This window comes from Canis aureus, chromosome 12 (genome assembly GCF_053574225.1).
Source record: "Canis aureus isolate CA01 chromosome 12, VMU_Caureus_v.1.0, whole genome shotgun sequence".
Taxonomy (NCBI): domain Eukaryota; kingdom Metazoa; phylum Chordata; class Mammalia; order Carnivora; family Canidae; genus Canis; species Canis aureus.
This window is the reverse complement of record NC_135622.1, coordinates 28,614,628-28,633,451: the sequence shown is the minus strand read 5'-3', so window position 1 is coordinate 28,633,451 and position 18,824 is coordinate 28,614,628. Positions and strand designations below refer to the sequence as shown.

Below are 18,824 nucleotides of genomic sequence, written 5' to 3'. Positions count from 1 at the left end.
GAATCCAGTAAGAAAATTACATAAAGTACTGAGCAAAGTATCTAATAAGTAGTCAAGATTCAGTAAGTTAAAGAGGTTATAACTATCTCCCTTAACCCTCAAAACAACAACGTAAGGTAACTTCTATAATAATCCCACTTTTAGAAACAAGGAAACTGCATTTTGGAGAGGTTGAAAAATTTTTCCAAGAGCTACCACACTTATAGGCCAACAGGCCATCACTCCCAGATATCAAATCCTACATCCAAGCTTTGGAGTAAATAAAAGATCTGTTGGGCACCTTTTGAATTCTAAAGGGAACAGCTTTATAACCAATAGAAAAAAAAAGTTATAAAATACAGATGAAACAAATAATAAAATTATGTAAAAATAAGAGACAGTAAACACTGAAAATATCAGTACAAAAATGCATGTAAGAAAATATTACCTATCAAAATCTATGTCTTAGAAATTTTAAGTTGTTTCTTCTATCAAGATAGGCAGTTACCGAATTTAATAGTTTAGACTATGAAAAATCTGTATTTGCCAAGCAAAAATCATGCAATGTACCCAAAGCATGTCACTAACCTCATAAATAGGTATGGATATTACAGGATTTTTTGGTGGTGTCCACAGATAAATTTAACAAATTGTAGTCTGGTAGCTGAATAAAACATGTGATACACACCTGACCCATGTTCACAGTTGGTTTGCAGAAATATTCAGCAAATGACAGAAGTGCTGGATCAGAAGTAAATGCTGAAATTGTTTCTGGCTAAAAAAATAAACAACAGCAACAAATAGAAGTGTAATATTAGAGGTTATTTTCCTTATTGTTCAAGTTGTAGTATATGCAGTTCTAAGAAACCTACCTCACTGTGTTCACACAATGTTCCCATAAAGCCCAAGGCTGTACAAATTTTCTAGAGCTTCACCAACCTGTTCTGCTGAAAAGTTACAGGACACTTTTGTGCACAAACCAAACATGAGCTACTGATTTATCAGGACAATAATAAATAGGTCTTTCTTACATAACTTATTCCCAAAAGGCTTTCCCTTCTCCCTCATTAACTAAATGAAAAATAAGCAAGAAACCAAGAACTGTTACTGAAAAGGTAAAAGGAAAAAAATAAAAACTACCACTCAAGCCACTCACTAAAAGGTAAACAGTGTATGATTCCACTTATATGAGGATCCTAGAATAATCAAATTCAGAGACAGAAAGCAGAACGGTGGGCACTGGGGCTGCGAGGAAGAAGGAACAGGAGTTGCTGTTCAGTGGATACAGATGATCAGTTTTACAAGATGAAACAGTCCTACAGATGGATGGTAGTGATAATTGCGCAATATGAATGGACAATACTACTGAATTCACTTATAGGGTTTCACTTACAGGGTTTTAACAGCAAATTTTGTATTTTACCACAATAAAAAAAAATTGGGAAAAAAACAAAGTTCAAGAAAATGGAATATGGAATATGGAATACACGCAATACAGAAGTATGACCATTTTCCATTGAGGTTTATATTTTATTTCTGAATTCCAGCAAGAAGGAAATTGAGATGTCTTTTAATCTTTACATAATTTTCCAATTTAAAATCAAGTATAAACTTCTCATTTTCTTTACAAATTAGATTAGGGTCTTTGAGATGGGCTCTAATTCATAAAAGTAACCGTGCTTAAGTTAAGGTAACCGTATCCAAAAGTCCTTCAAGGGATGCCTGGTGGTTCAGTGGCTAAGCATCTGCAATCAGCTCAGGGGGTGATCCTGAGGTCCTGGGATAGAGTCCCACATCAGGATCCCTGCATGGAACCTGCTTCTCCTTCTGCCTATGTCTCTGCCTCTCTCTCTCTCTCTCTCTCTCATATGAATAAATAAATAAAATTAAAAAAAAAAAAAGTCCTTCAAAACCATTTTACAGACAACCTATCAAATACTGCCAAACAAAATTCATTGATGTTCAGCTACATCTATTTAAACCCTGGGAACTATTATAAAAGGCTCAGCCATAAGTAACTGGTCTAAAATGAAATGTGAGTTAAATTAAAATAAATACTATCTCCTAATGTGGAAAAATAAAGGATGTTAATTCAGTCCTCTGGCCACCACTTAGCCAGTCCGCTGGCCACATTTTTGCCTCTACCACTACCCCCTACAGGTCCTAACTACTTTGCCACTTGGTGTATTTTCAGCAGGAGCACATTTGCTCATGGAATTTCTGAAAACTGTACTTAAACTAAGAAAATGTTTTTTAAGATTTTATTTATTTATTAGAGACAGAGAGAGAGAGAGAGAGAGAGAGAGAGAGGCAGAGACACAGGCAGAGGGAGAAGCAGGCTCCATGCAGGGAGCCTGATGTGTGACTCGATCCCGGGTCTCCAGGATCACGCCCTGGGCTGAAGGTGGCGCTAAACCGCAGAGCCACCAGGGCTGCCCTAAACTAAGAAATTTTAATGTTAGTTTATGGAACACATTTCTCGTGTGGGAAACTTGAGTTCTAGAGTGAGGAGCAGTAAAATATATACTGACTGCGATGGGAATGAGATTGTTTCATACACTCTAACTGCAACTACTTTTTCATTCTATATACTCTTGTGGGGGCAGCCCGGGTGGCTCAGCGGTTTAGCGCCGCCTTCTGCCCAGGGCATGATCCTGGAGACCTGGGATCGAGTCCCATGTTGGGCTTCTTGCATGGAGCCTGCTTCTCCCTCTGCCTTTGTCTCTGCCTCTCCTCTCTCTGTTTCTCATGAATAAATAAAATCTTAAAAATAAATAAATAAATACTCTTGTGTTAGCAGTCAAGTACTATGAAAACAATAAAGCAAACTGATAAATCTGTCATCATTTCATCCTTACCAAGATTTAAGCAACAAATAGGAGTGTTTATTAATGTAATTAATGCTACCTTGCAAAAATCTTTTTTATTTCTGCTACGAATTAAGTAAATCTTAACAGATTTAAAGATTAATAAGTAAAAATATTAAAACATTTTTATAGAGTTAAGATATACTGTCCCTGCTGCTAAATGTAAATCATCCTTACAGTCCTGGCAGATGACTCATATTTTATTATATTTGCAACATAAAACAACAAACAGATCCAAGGCCATTCAGTCTTTATAATCTGCAATGAAGAGAGAGAGTAGGTTTACCTAAACGGTATCATAAATATTATACAGAAGTACATGCTCCAGTGGGCTAATGGGACTTATAAATTAGTCCATCACATCCTTCACTTTTTAACCAATCAATACTACCTTGAAAGCCCGAGCTTCAGAGTTCCTGTTAGCAACAGTCTGGGCCAACAAACTTTGCCACCCCATTGGATCTTCCTTATAGGAGAGCTGACCTGCTCTGAGCTTAACATACAGAACTCCATCCTTAGAAAGGATTGATCTAAAAAAAAAAAAAAACAAGAATAAATTTTATATGAAATATTATTTGTAGTTCTCGAGTGGAAACAGTGCCTCCCAACATCATGCTCACATCAGATAAAGTCTTTATCATTTTCCAGTAAGGTATACAATTATTTACTGTACCTAAAATTAAATCAATCCCTATGAGAAAGCCAAAATAAAGCTCTACTCTTCTTGGGTTCACAGAACTTGCTAAGTAAAAAAGCACTGTCTGTTCAAGTGTACTCTTCACAGGCAATATTTTATCTAACACTTCTTCACATTCCCTTTATCTACCCACTGGAGGTACTAAATATCTATTGATTGGCATGCAGCATAAAAAATAAAAATGATGCGGCAAATCTAAAGAGAACAATACAGAAAACAGCTATCATATAAATAGTTTAAGGAAAATATAAATTGGGACCAAACTATAAAATTTCTTATGGGCTTGTTAAACTTTCTGGAAATTTAAAGATTTAATTTACACACTACTCAAAGTATAAAATTAACACTGTTCATTACAGTAATTACTTGCATATGACTATTTCCACTCAAAAGCAATCTACCATAACCTTAAATTTATGAGAACAATCCAACAAAACAATGAAAAAAACATGCAAAAAATGTGGTCTGACAAACATCAATTGTTATAAAGCTCCCTTAATAAAAGGACATACAAAGCAGCCTTACTCCCTTTTTTTTCCAGCCTTACTTTCTTACACTGAAGATCTTTCATTATTGCTCCAAAAGACAATTCCATTATTGTATCAATTTATTTCACTTCAAGTTTCTCAATGAATATAACTATATTTATATATTTATATAAATATAACTATATTTATATATTTATATAAATATAACTATATTTATAAAAATATATAATAGGGTTTGTTTCCTTTTTTTTAAAGATTTTATTATTTATTCATAGAGATGCAGAGAGAGAGAGAGGCAGAGACACAGGCAGAGGGAGAAGCAGGCTCCATGCAGAGAGCCCGACGTGGGACTCGATCCAGGGTCTCCAGGATCACGCCCTGGGCTGCAGGTGGCACTAAACCGCTATGCCACCAGGGCTGCCCTAGGGTTTGTTTCCTAAACTAAAACTCAGGGGATCCCTGGGTGGCTCAGTGGTTTAGCGCCTGCCTTTGGCCCAGGCCGCGATCCTGGAGCCCCGGGATCAAGTCCCACGTCGGGCTCCCGGCATGGAGCCTGCTTCTCCCTCTGCCTGTGTCTCTGCCTCTCTCTCTCTCTATCATAAATAAATAAAATCTTTTAAAAAATAAAAAATAAAAAAATAAACTAAAACTCATTTTCTAATAAAAACTCCATTTCAAAGTTATAGACCACTTTATTCAATATATACTCTACTGCCCTGCATGAGATAAAAGGGTGACAAGGAACCACTCTAGATAATAATCTGCAATTTCTACTTTCCCATATACTTTTATTCCCTTCACAGATATATCTAAAAAATTCAATATACTTACTTCAAGTGTTGTGTTCCCTTGCTTAAATCTATGAGCAGTTCCCAGTATCGTGGGCCTTTAACTTTAATCTGCCAAGATAAATGTGAACACAGTCAATCCAACGCTAAAAAAAGTGCTAGTTTGACAAAACAAAACCCAAGTTTCTCAGAGGAAATAAAAATAACTGGGCTGGAAAGAAACACTGAAAAGTTAACAAGCTCCACTTCCAGACAAAAATGTATGTGAATCAAGCTCTGTGGCCATCTAACCCATCAGTAAAGATCACCAAGTAAAGACCTTCTCTGTTTCTCATGACAATTTCTCCAAGGGTTGTTTTCCTATTTCCTATAGAACACAGAGAATGAATAGACTTTTACTTAGTTACTTTTGATGCTATACTGTTCTGGCTGAATTTACCTCTTCCACTGATCTCCCTAAATTGCATTCCACTCACCTGCTTTAAAAGGTGGAGTTCTGGAAGAAGGGTAGGAGCCATCAATTCTTCTTTGGTTTGTTCATACCACTGAGTACCCTTTACAAATGTACAAGAACAGCCACAATTCATTAGGGGAAGCTACAAAGAAGAAACATCTCTACTCTGTACTTCTTCCCCACAGTTTCTACACAGATTGTCAAAAGGCATAAAATGTTCTCTGGTATCAAGTCTTAGAGGGCCAAGTCTACAATCTTTTGAAGGGCCTGCATCACCTTATACCCACTTCAACCCTTTTAGCTCACATGCTAGCAGTACAAAACATCTGCACTTCTGAGGCCTCTGGGTTTTTGCACATACCGTCTTCTGGGAATGTGCCTTCACTCAGCTTGAAATCTCAGCCCAAACACTGTGTCTACCGTCACAACTTCCCCAACCTTCAACAGCTGGATGGGGCCTATCTCCTCTGCTCCCCCTGCATTCTATACATACCCCCACACTCTATTCTTACTGCATCCATGCCTGGCTACCCAATGGACAAGAGGTCCTTAAGGAATACAACGATGTAATTTTGTACCCCAGAGCCTCTGCATAGTTTTGATACACAGAAAGTACTTAATATTCTGAATAAATGAAGGATATATGACTTATAATCTGTACATCAAAATCAAAGATCTCTCATCAAATATATGTCTTAAAGCATTCTACAAACAAATCTAAGAGTAGTTCTAACTCATTCTTAAGAACACTTTAATGAACAAGGACATTTTCAAACAATAGGCTCTAGGAACAAAAGAGCAACTGCTGATCTCTAAAATATTACCTCCATAGACTATAAATGAGCCCAAATGGCTGGCAGGATGTACAAAAACTTTAGAAGCTTCAATTTTGATGAGATTAATTAACTCTGTTATCTTAAAGGACAGCATTTTTTAAAATATTTTGACCTGCAAAGACGTATGAGTGGTAATAAAATTACAAATAAATGAAAGGAGCAAAGAATTACCTTATAGGTAACCTCTAAGAGGGCATAGCAGGGCATGTTTGTATCCACATCCACAGGCACTAGAAGCCTTGGTTCTGCAGCCAGTACATACAGGTGCCGCAGAGCCTGTAGATGATACCTATTGGCAGAAAACACAGAGAGGAGGTAACAAATAGGTGACGACAGCGTGAGCTCTACAATCTGCTGCTGCTGACACACTGACCCATGACAGAAGCTCAGGTTGCTATCTTCCCATGACAGCAATCCTAAAGGAAGATGAGATTCAATTAAAAACAAATGGAATGGGATCCCTGGGTGGCGCAGCGGTTTAGCGCCTGCCTTTGGCCCACGGCGCGATCCTGGAGACCCGGGATCGAATCCCACATCGGGCTCCCGGTGCATGGAGCCTGCTTCTCCCTCTATGTCTCTGCCTCTCTCTCTCTCTGTATGACTATCATAAATAAATAAAAAAATTAAAAAATAAATAAATCCTATAAAGCTAAACTTTAAAAAAAAAAAAACAGAAAAAAAACAAATGGAATGATTCTCTTTTAAAAATCGTAAGATATATGCCTTGATCCTAAAATTCCTTACTTGAAATTTCACATTTAAGAGGTTTTACAGATGAAGTAAAAATTATCCTAACATGAAAATATTTACTGAAAAATTCATCCCTTATAAAATCAGTTCTCAGATAATCCTTTAATACCGCACACAGGCATCTATTTACCTTCCAAGGAACTTACTTCTAGCTATTTGTTTATTTGGCTCAAGGGCTGGTAGGGAGAGAGAGAAGGAAAGCTATTCTACAGATACATACTTGTACACAAACATACACACTTGGAATCCAGTACACAAAAAACTAATGGGTAAGATTATATTTTTCTGTGTGTGTGCTTTTCTGGGTTTTCAAAAAATTTATATTTTAGCATTTAGACACAAAAAAGCTTTTACATTATAGGATGCTATAAAAGGATAAAATGAGAGTTCAAAGTTTTCTTTTTAAATTTTAGTAACAGCAGTAGCCTTCCTCTTCCCATCCAAACCTTCCCTTTCCTACAAATTGATTAGAATTAAAGCAGAGGGGAGCTCTTGCTGCTGAACTCCAGGTGCAAGTAAGTGGAGCCTACTGAGTACAGGACTCCTAAAATGACAAATGTGTCTAGAATGCTGTTGTCCAAGGCCATCTTTGTTGACTATAAGCAGGGTCTCTGAAACCATAGGGAGCACACAGCTCTTCTTAAAATTCAAAGTGTTTATGCTTGAAATGAAACTGAATTCTCCCTAGGCAAGGGATATGCTTATATATACAAAGCAAAGAACAACACAGTGACTCCTGGTGGCAAAGTGAACAAAACCAGGGTAATCTGGGGGAAAAGTAACTCGTGGAAGAAACAATGGCATGATTCGTGCCAAATTCTGAAGCAGCCTTCCTGCTAAAGTCATTGCGCACAGAATCTGTATGATACTGTACCCCTCAAGAATTTAACCTTACTGAAAAATAAATAAAGGTGTAGATGTTGTTTAAAAAAAGAATTAAAAGCAATCAAAGCCAGGAAAAAAAAAAAAACGGTATTTATCAGTTACATAAAGGTTCTTGGTGCTTAAAACCAAATTGCTTTGTTTAAAATAGCTAAACCAAATGATTCTCCCAGCAATATAAGAGTGTGGCTCTCTGTTGTACCCTAACCACCAATAACAACTCAAAAAGTCTGTCCTAAACTGACAAGCAAGAGACCACTTGTCAGAGCTGCATTAATTTAACAGGAATACGCTTGTCTGCCTATCATCAGAGTTCGGATGTCAGTCAGTCCACTTTTATAAAACAACAACTTCCGTTTATTATTACTATTTTAAGCTACATTGCACTAGAGCGTGACAGCTTAATTACTACAGTCAGTGGCTCCATCTCCTGATGCTTCTCTTGGATAATGAACTGAACACACTGGTCATCTCAGATGTCATGGGAATAATAAGGTGCTATTTTCTCCCCTCCTCCACATGCAGCAGAAATCAACTATGCCTAAAACTGCCAGGGAGACTGCAGTGCTGATGGCTCTTCATGCTCTCAAAGCAGAGCTTCTGTATTCTCACACCTTTCCTACATATCTGACGGTGAATGGCTCACTGCCACTTCTAAGTTGTCTTTGATTCTTTGCTGCATTTTGTTTTTTGTGTCCCTTCTATTTCATTTATATAAAACTTCTCAACATTCTCAACATAAAAGAGGGAAAAAAGGAATTCATATAGACACTGCCACTAAATCAGACCAATTTCTCTCTTGGAATTAAACAATTATACTATAAAACATAATGTCTTGCTTCTGTTGGCTACTATCTTTTGTTTGATGAATTTTTCCCTAAAGATAACCTTGTTTGGCCCACTTCTGGGTTAACAGCAGTTTTACTGATTGAAAAATGGTGGAAGACTGATGAATCCATCCATCAGATGTCCAAAGTTCTCTTTTGGTCTAATACTTAGAGAAACATTTTCAAAGGCTTAGTCAGAAAGAGAACTAAGTCCAAGAAGAAAATAAACTAATTTGGGAATGAGTCCATGGAACCAAAGAACAATCAAATTACCCCTTTTTGGAGAGCTTACAAAAGATCACATTGAGGAGAGAATCACTAGACTCACCGGTTGTCAGTGCTGTGAGCTGGGAAGTGCGGGTAAAGGGCACAGAGAAGGGCAGCAATGGAAGAATTTGATGTACTCAGAGAGTACCTGTGAACCAAATGCAGAGAGAAAGACATTATTTTTTTTTTTTTAAAGATTTTATTTATTCATGAGAGACACAGAGAGAAAGACAGGCACAGACACAGGCAGAGGGAGAAGCAGGCTCCATGCAGGAAGCCCGACGTGGGACTCGATCCCGGGTCTCCAGGATCACACCCTGGGCCGAAGGCGGCGCTAAACCGCTGAGCCACCCGGGCTGCCTGAGAAAGACATTATTAATTATACTGTGCAAACCTCCAAGGCCTTCCCGAGAATCAGGAAATTGGGGTACTGTGGCAAGGCTCACTTATAAAACGCCTTGATAGATACAAGTGTGTCAATGCTGTCAACATTTCACTTTCCAGTGAGTCTTTAAGCCATTTCAAGATCATCTACTATTAAAAGTGAAAGGAACATCTCACAGATGTTAACTTTCAAAACTTGACTTAATAAACATGAGTTTTTAACCTAAAATATCACAGTAGTGAGGACCATGAATATAATCCTAGAGATGACAGATATTGAAAAAATCACGTATGAAGGACACCACTTCTTCTCCAGTTCTACACATACTTCCTTAGACAATAATAAACCTCACTTCTAAAAATACAGGGTTTGTGACTTAGTATCTCAATTTATTTTTCTGTTTCTGTAAAGCCTGAGCATCTCCTCAGAATGATGGACTAAATGAAAAAGGTAAAAGTTTTCATAAAAAGTTAATGTATAAACAACTATCCCTCCAAGTACAAACAGCTTTTTTTTTCTAATCAATGTGATAAACTCATTTTTATAAACGCCACATACTCTTAATAAAATCTTTTGAGATTTTCCTTATATTTTAATGTTGCTCAAACTCTACATGGCAAACAGGAGATTACTCTAAAATTCTAGTTTTTCTTAGAAATATTTTGAAATAAAGATGAGACCGGATATCATATAAAACCATTGTTGTAGATAATCAATATAAATATTTATTTTATTATATACAGATATATGTCCTCAAGAACTTAGCATTTATCACATATACACCTATTTAATGAATTAGGAAGAAGAGATTTCAAAATCTAAGTAAGAAAATATACCTACTCTGACATAGGCATAAAATAGGCCATTTTTTCTTTACCATTTTGACAAAGCCAAAATCCAAAGATAAACATTAGATATTAATGTTAAAAATTTTGAGATTAAACATAGGACGTGGATATGCAATGAGAAATTTAAATGTTGTCACAAAGTATGCATAATCATTTAAAGATCAAGAATCATTAGAAAAGTGGCAGCAGAGTGGGAGAAAATCTACTTAATATAAAAGCAGAGCAAGTAGGGTCACAGTGTGAAACAAAATATTGAATAAGAGTATAACAAAATTAAAGTTAAAAAAAGAATGAATAAAGTAAAAAAGAGATACAGGGGTTTATTTAGAAAGGAAAATAAATTCTCAAAAATTATAAAATAAGAATTTTAATATAAGATTTCTTTAATCATTCTTAATTCTAAACAATTAAAGAAAGAACAATTCTACAAAACCTGTTAAAAGGAAATGTACACCATTCTGATAATCTCCACCTTTTATCCTTCTAGAAAAGTGGACTCCAATGTTTAAGTCAGTCTTATAGAAGAGAGAAAAATAAACCGATATGACTTGTAGAAATTTTATCAGTTGATGAAGGTCACACATACTAAAGCTAAATAAATGAAAAGATACACCACATTCATAGATTGAAAAACTCAGTATTATATAACATTTCAGTTCCTCCCAAACCAATATATAGACTCAATGCAATTATGACTGATATTTTATGAGGTTATTTAGTATGGAAAATCATAAACTCCAATATTTATATAAAAATTCAAAGAACAAAAACAGAAAACCACATCTTTGAAGAAAAAAATCCCAATTTGGAAGATTTATTCTACCTGATATCAAGACTTATTATAAAACTATAATCATTGAGACTATGGTATTGGTGCAAGCATAGAAAAACAGACCAGCTGAATATAGTAACAGCCCAGAAATAAATATATGTTGTATACAGACGCTTAATTTATAATAAAAATGGTATCGCAGAACAATGGAGAAAAGATGAACTTTTCAATAATAGTGAGGCATCAGTTATCAAAAAATCATACAGAAAAATCAGGTACAGGTATATTTTATATCCAAATATGAGTGAAAAATTAAAACTTGTTGAAAATAAAATATCTTCCTTTTGGGGGGGTAAGGAAATATTTCATCAGAAGGACAAAAAAGTACAAATCATAAAAGAAAAATGTTAATAACTGTTCATCAAAAGATACCATTGAGAGTTAAAAGGTGAGCCACTGAGCAAGAGAAAATAAGTACAACACATTAAGAGTGACAAATGGTTCAGGATCATAATGATAAACGAATATAGGATAGTCAGATTAACAGAAACAGTAGTATAACAGTGGCTGTTAAGGGCTGGCAGAAGGCGGCAACAAGGAGGTGTTTTTTATTTTTTTTAATAATAATTTTTTTTTTATTGGTGTTCAATTTGCCAACATACAGAATAACACCCAGTGCTCATCCCGTCAAGTGCCCCCCTCAGTGCCGATAAATGAATATAGGATAGTCAGATTAACAGAAACAGTAGTACTGGCGGAAGGCAGCAACAAGGAGGTGCTTTTTAAAGGAAACAAAACTTCTATTCTGTGAGGGAGAATTCTGGAGATTGGTGAATACACTTACTACTACTGAATTGCACATTCAGAAATGGTTAATAAGATAAATTTTAGGTTATGTGCATATTATCACAAACCAAATTTTTAAACAAGTAAGCCAATATGAAAATGGGTAGCAGGAGACTTAGACATCACGAAAGGAGATTTCCAGTTAGCCATTAAATATATAAAAGATGCTAAATATCATTACTCAGAGAAATGGAAATTAAAACCACAACTACTACCAGATGGCTAAAATTAAAAAGACTAACAATAAAACCAGTGTTGAAAAGGATGGGGAGTAACTGGAACATCACACAACACTAATGGGTATATCAGGAGCACTGACGGCATTATCTATGAAGTTAGGCATATATATATGTTCATAAGATACACTCATAGATCTATATACAACAAAATCAAAGATATGCATAAGAATATTCGTAACAATGGTCCTGGGTGGCTCAGTCAGCTCAGTATCTGCCTTCGATTCAGGTCATGATCTTAGGGTCCTTAAGATTGAGCCCAATCTCGAGCTCCCTGCTCAGTGGGGAGAGTCATGTTCTCCCTTGCCCTTTGCCCCTCCCCCTACTTGTGTGCACATGCCATCTCTCTCTCAAATAAATAAAATCTTTAAAGTTAAAAAAAAAAAGAATATTCATAATAGCCCTAAACTAGAAACAACACATCCGTTAAGAGCAGAGTAGATGATAAATGTGGTATAATCACACAATGGAATTTAATAGCACAGAAACATGAATACATCACTGCTACATGCAACACAGATGAATCTCACAAATAATGTTGAGTTAAAGAAGTACAATTAACCCCTGCACAATGTGAGGGTTAGAGGTACCAATCACCCTGCATAGTCAAAAGTCCTTAAACTTCCCCAAAGCTTAACTATTAGCTGACTATTGACTGGAAGCCTTCCTGATAACATAAATAGTAGATACACATATATTTTGTATGTTATGTGTACTATTTGCTGTACTCTTATAATAAAGTGAGCTACAGAAAAGAAGTACTAGGAAAATCATAAGGAAGAAAAAATATATCTACAGCACTGTACTATTTAACCAAAACAATCGTGTGTAAGTGGACCTGCACAGTTCAAACCCATATTGGTCAAGGGTCAACTGTAAGTATGAAATAATACACAGTGTATGATTCCATTTGAATTTCAAAAACAGGCAAAGCCAGTCCAAGGTGTTAGGAGACTAAACAGTGATTATCTTTGGGTAGAAGTGAAGTAATAGCTAACAGGAGAGGCATAGCAGGGGTAGAGAGAGGTATTCTGAGTTCTATCTTGATCTACATAGTAGTCTACAGGGAAGTCATAAAAAGATGAAGTGGTCAGGAATGACAGATGTTGGAAAGAGACCAAAGAAGGGAAAACTGGGGCAGCTTGGGTGGCTCAGCAGTTTAGCGCCACCTTCAGCCCAGGGCCTGATCTTGAAGACCCACGTCGGGCTCCCTGATCTAGTCCCACGTCGGGCTCCCTGCGTGGAGCCTGCTTCTCCCTCTGCCTGTGTCTCTGCCTCTCTCTGTCTCTCTCATGAATAAATAAATAAAATCTTAAAAAAAAAAAAGAAGGGAAAACTAAGAAACTCTCATAGGACTTGATGACTATTAGTGTTCATAACCTTTACGAGAGAGCAGTTCAGTAGAAGGACAATCATTAAACAGTGGGGAACAAGGGGCAATGCCCTGAAGAACTAAGTACTGACTCTTCTACAAATACAGAGCGAGAATGGTTAAGTCTACTAAGTAAGGCATAAATTGATGTTTAAACTATTTTTTAAAAGCCCTTTTAAAGAGTAATAATGTTCCTTGATATGCCAACAGCTAGTCAGGATCAAAAAATTATAAGTATCTTCAAAACCAAAATAAATCACTCTTACAGATGTTGTTCGTGAGATCTCTTCATTGAAGAAAAAAATATATATTCATTTACCTTCCTCCTCCCAGAAAGAGAAGTCCAAGGGCCATGTGATGGGCTAAGTGGAAACCATAGTTCATTTCACCACCTGTTTTCATGTGTAAGAAGCGACAAAGCTGCAAAACTTTCAGGTTCCCCGAGCCAGCCATTACCATGGCAAGAGACAGCAGCACCACACTCAGGCAGGTTTCTAGGTTGTAAGGACCTGTCTGGAAATGCAAAAAGATGACATACTACCAACTACTGCATTACATTTATTATCAAAATTAAATTGGCCATCATTAGACTACAAATATTTATAATTTTTAAAAAGCTATAAAAAAATTCTGATTATGAAATTTAAGTTCAATGTAGAAAATTCAAAAAATAAAGCATAACAATGGAAATAACAATGCCTTGGGATACTAACACCCAAAGAGAACTGCCATAGGCATTTTGGCCTTTCCCCAAATATTTTCCTGTATCTATGAATCTCTTTTCAAGTGAAATTGGGATATTACTATACATGATATTTTTAACTTTTTAAAATCTATCATACGTAAACAATCTTCACTCAGGAAAAATTCCTACAGCACAAGATTTGATAGCTCTATTGTATAACAACACACAGATATACCATAATCAAATTTACCTAATTACTTTCAGACTTTTTGATTTTTCAGTTTTCTCATATTATACATAATGTTGCACAAATCTGTGTGGATTTCATTAGGAAATAAAATCTTATAATCTCCTGTCAGTAGAGTAGCAATGCCTCAAAAGGAATTGCAGTTCTACTAAGTGCTAATTTTTTTTTTTAAGCGCTAATGTTTTAAAGAGCAGTTACCAATATTCAGTCCTGCGACAGAATGGCATAGAGTATGACATTTCATGAAGGATATGGTTTTTGCTATCACAAGAATTAGAGATTTTCACGGGTCAGTATACTTTCACCTAATCAGTACCCCAGAACACAAATACAAAGATGAGCCAAAACTTCAAATCTCCCATTCTAAACTCAAACTGCAGAGATATTTAACAACACATAAGTAACTGAATTATCAGTGAATTTTCTTCAAGTTCAATTTTATTCCCAAGAAGAATGATCATAAAAAGACTTACTACAGAAGCATTAGGTGCAGACAAATAAGTCATAAAATCTTTTGCAAACTTATGCTGGAAAACAAAAGAAAAACAAATTGAAGTTAAAAGATGTATATCAAATGCTTTGTTAAAAAAGAGAATAAACTAATAATACTTCTTACCAAACAGTTAAAGGCTGATAAGTTTTCTGAGCCAGCAAATCGAAAACCCAGAGACAAACAGGCTCCTGCAATTATGTAAACATGGGCTTGCCTGAAAACAGATTATAAAAAATTTAATACTACCATTATTTGGCTTTAAAAATTCATTATTACTTTTCTTAGGGTAAAAATAATAAACATTCCCGTTCTCTAAACTAGTTTATATTCTTTTGGGAATGCTCAATTGTGCCTCTACTCAATCAGCAGATTTCTTCAGCAGGATCACGCAGCCCTCGTTGATAAAAGTATGCCTCTTGACTGCATGTTTCACACACAGCAAAGAAGATAATTTTTAAAAATAACTGCCATCTTTTTTAATGAAAAGGATAAAAGAGGAATATGTATAAGCTAAATCTCTGATACTGTTTTTTGAGGGCAAGAGCTCTACACTTCAGTGACCTAAACAAAAATAAAAATCAACTCTGTAAGCATCTGATAAGTAATGATTAGAAACATGGGGGATTCAGAATTATTTAAATCAAGGACAGTACTTTTACCACAGTATACTTCTATTTATTTATGAGATGCTACGCTAGTTCACTTGAAATATATATATTTCATGACTTACGACAAAGTTTCCAAATTCAAATCCTCTGAGCAAGGCAATTCAATTTCACTGAGAGAGATACTATTTTCTCTTATAATCTGTCAAGACAGAAAGTAAGAATATCTGGACATTAATATTCAAGTTACAAATATTAAATGATTTGAAAAATAACATTCTGCTTTTGGGGCACTTTGGTGGCTCAGCTGGTTAAGCATCCAACTCTGGATTTTGGCTTAGGTCATGATCTCAGTGTAATGAGATCAAGCCCCATATAGGGCTCCAGACTAGGTGTGGAGCCTACTTAAGATTCTCTCTCTGCTCCTCCTCACAAGCTCCCTCATTAAAAAAAGAAAGAAAGAAAAGAAAAAGAACATACAGCTTTCCACGGCCGTAATTACATAAACCATTTCATTCAAATACATATATTTTAATCACATTGAATGCAACCCAATTTCAAATCTAAGATGGGCTCAACAATAGCTGAATAGAACTGAATATGTATGAACTGGAGGACTGAAGTATATTCTGAGTCAATAACAGGGTGATAATATTTCACACTAGTGAACTGAAATACAAAGATGATTGTAGAATAGAGCTGGGGCAAGGATACGGGAAAGCAGTGGGGAAGGGGGAAAAAAGCAACTGGAAAGAACTCTCATCAGAGACATATACTTTTTATTCATGAGGGATTTCTAGCCTTATGCCTACCAGAGTAAGACTAGTCACTAAATTACCCAAGCTAAACTAAATTGTCAATACGTTAATCTGTAACTACTGTTTAGAAACACATCCCTTTCCTTATAGTGTAAATAAGTAAGCAAAGCTTTATCAAATTTAAATAAGATTTAAATTATCCAATTAAATCATTTAATTAACTTTAAATTTTAAAAATCATTCTTTAATTTTTTAGAAGACTCTTTAGGAGAGTAACATTTCAGGATGCTTTCAATAATAAACCAATAAATATTCTAAACTCCCTTATGATATAATCTTATGTACTGAACATCACCAAACCAAAAACTTGAAATACCTTTCTCTTTGATAATCTCAATGAGGTAAACAATTATGCTGGCTGTGTAATACAGGCTGAGAACTATGTCCATCTTTCTTCCTTCCTTCCTCTCCAGACTTTATTTTTAATTTTGAATGTTATTTACTCAGAAATTGAATGACATTCTGAAAAACTGATATAACTCCAAAGTGAATAATTTATATACACATAGATAACCTAATCATAAGTTATATAGTATTATAACATCATATAGGAATGGAGTATTTCTATTTTGACAACAGGCAATTATAAGCTTCTCTGGCTTCAAAAGAGCATGTGCCCTAGAGGTTAAGGCCTAGGTTCAGCAAGGCCCACACTAGCTCTGTGACCATGGGCAATTTTCTTTTTGGTTTTTTAAAAGATTTTATTTGAGAAAGTGCATGTGCACAGGAGCAAAGGCAGAGGGAGCTGCAGGGCGGGGGGGTGGGGGGGGGCCACCCCCTGCTATGCAGGGAGCCTGTTGCAGGGCTCAATCTAGGGTCCTAGGATCATGACCTGACTGAAAGGCAGATGCTTAACCAACTGAGCCACTCAAGCACCCCCTCAGGCAATTTTCTTGACTGCTGTGTCTCATCTGTGAAATGAGCACAAAGAAGTCCCCATCCTTAAGGGTTCCTGTGAGAATTAGAAGACTCAATCTACTCAAAGCTCTTAAAATTAATGTCTGCTACATACTAAATCTTAAATGTTGGTTGGTATCATCACCATATCATTAACCTGTGTATTGTAACACTATACTTGATCATAAGCCATTAAAACCATCACTAAGAACTTCAGTTGTAAAATAACTGGAGGAGGAGAGGGAGAAACCTTCCTCAATATGGTCCTTGTCATCTTTCCTATGGTCTCCTAAAGTTTAAAAAAAAAAAAAATCAAAATTATAAGGAGTAATCAAAGGGAGAAATACAACCCTTTAAGGGCAAGGTAAACCACACAGGAAGTGAACATGAAAAGACCACCAAACTCCTCTGCCTTGAACAGGGTATAATGGAAAATTCTTAAGATATGAAGTCCTAATAGCTAGTTTCACTTTTTCTTCACCTCTTAATAGTTGGGTGACTCTGGACAGTCTGTCTTCTTTCAATTAAGAGTACATTGTAATGATCTAACAGTAGCTCTAGCTGACTTTGAGGAGTTCATAATCTAATGGGTGTACAGATATACTGATAATAAACAAAAATAGCACACTGTGCCCATCCATAATCTGAGGGCAACACTTGAACAACTCACAGTATAGCACTGCCTAAGAGCATAACATAAGATTGTATATTAAAGCTTATAATGAAAAAAAAAGTGCTTTGAAGACATTATTTGTTATTTTAGATGCGCCTTAAGTCCAAACAAACAAAAAAGCCATTTTAAAAGTAACCTTTTTAATACCTCTTTGGACACTAGGTTGTTCCCTACAAGGTGCCCTGCGCTACAGAATTAATGAAATGAGTGGGTAAAACTATGGAAAAAGTGGAGAGTGATAGGAAATATCAATGAATAGAAGAATGAATTTGTTACATGCATTTGGGGATCCTTGAAGTAAACAAGGCCAAATTTTAAAATATTAGGTCTGAAGCAAAAGAAATATCAGAAAGATAACTTTCTAAAAAAGAAATTATATTAAAAGCCCAAGGATCACATTTCCACAAAATTAAAAAGAGAACTCTGACACAGATTTTCACACTTTCTGTTCTGGAATACAATTATTTGTGTCCATGTTTAACTTTGTAAACTAAACTTAGTAAATTTACTAGAGTTTCTTGAGGACAGCCTACATGTCAGATGCATGTTAAATGTAGTCTAGAGTTTAGCATTTACAGAGGTCATTTACAGAAGATCAACAAATACGTACTGAAAAAAGGAATGGAAGGAAAAAGCATAATTTTATCCTACAATATATATTTTAAGGGGCATTTTCTGAAAGAACTGACATTTCTGACATCCAGATGTGCTGGGAGTTAAAATTTTGGTGACAAATGGCTGAGTCCATTAAAACAACTCTTCCTGTTTCAAATTAGTGGTTAACAAACTGGAAGAATCAAAAATAAATTTAGGAGTTCTACTTCAGAATCAAAAATTTGATTCAGAAGAATCAAACAAATAAAAATAAATCTAGGAGTAAAAATAAACTATCAGACTGACTCTCTTACAAAGAAATATGAATTCTGGGGGAAATAAAAAAACAAACTATCATGGCAGGGGTCAGCAAACTTGTCTTTAAAGGGCCAAAGAGTAAACATTCCTGAGTTATAGACTATATCGTTTCTTTTTCTTTTTTTTTTTTTTTGACCATATCATTTCTAAAGTAACTCCTGATTTCTGCTATTGTAACACAACAGCAGCTATACATAATA

At 35.6% G+C, this 18,824-nt stretch overlaps 1 protein-coding gene and 1 pseudogene across 3 annotated transcripts in view; one reads left to right on the top strand and one right to left on the bottom strand.

The window, feature by feature from the left end:
- The window catches only part of ANAPC1 (anaphase promoting complex subunit 1), a 111,419-nt gene that overhangs the window by 22,574 nt on the left and 70,021 nt on the right, over positions 1-18,824 (bottom strand). For all 3 annotated transcript variants that reach the window (XM_077843311.1, XM_077843312.1, XM_077843313.1), the window contains 10 exons: positions 15,450-15,526; positions 14,843-14,933; positions 14,700-14,753; positions 13,614-13,807; positions 8,897-8,983; positions 6,281-6,398; positions 5,296-5,373; positions 4,863-4,930; positions 3,238-3,376; positions 668-754 (listed from right to left, as the gene is read on the bottom strand). In XM_077843311.1, coding sequence (XP_077699437.1) covers positions 668-754; positions 3,238-3,376; positions 4,863-4,930; positions 5,296-5,373; positions 6,281-6,398; positions 8,897-8,983; positions 13,614-13,807; positions 14,700-14,753; positions 14,843-14,933; positions 15,450-15,526 — 993 coding nt within the window. The remainder of the gene's footprint in view (positions 1-667; positions 755-3,237; positions 3,377-4,862; positions 4,931-5,295; positions 5,374-6,280; positions 6,399-8,896; positions 8,984-13,613; positions 13,808-14,699; positions 14,754-14,842; positions 14,934-15,449; positions 15,527-18,824) is intronic.
- Positions 6,813-7,748, top strand: LOC144280864 (large ribosomal subunit protein eL33 pseudogene; annotated as a pseudogene).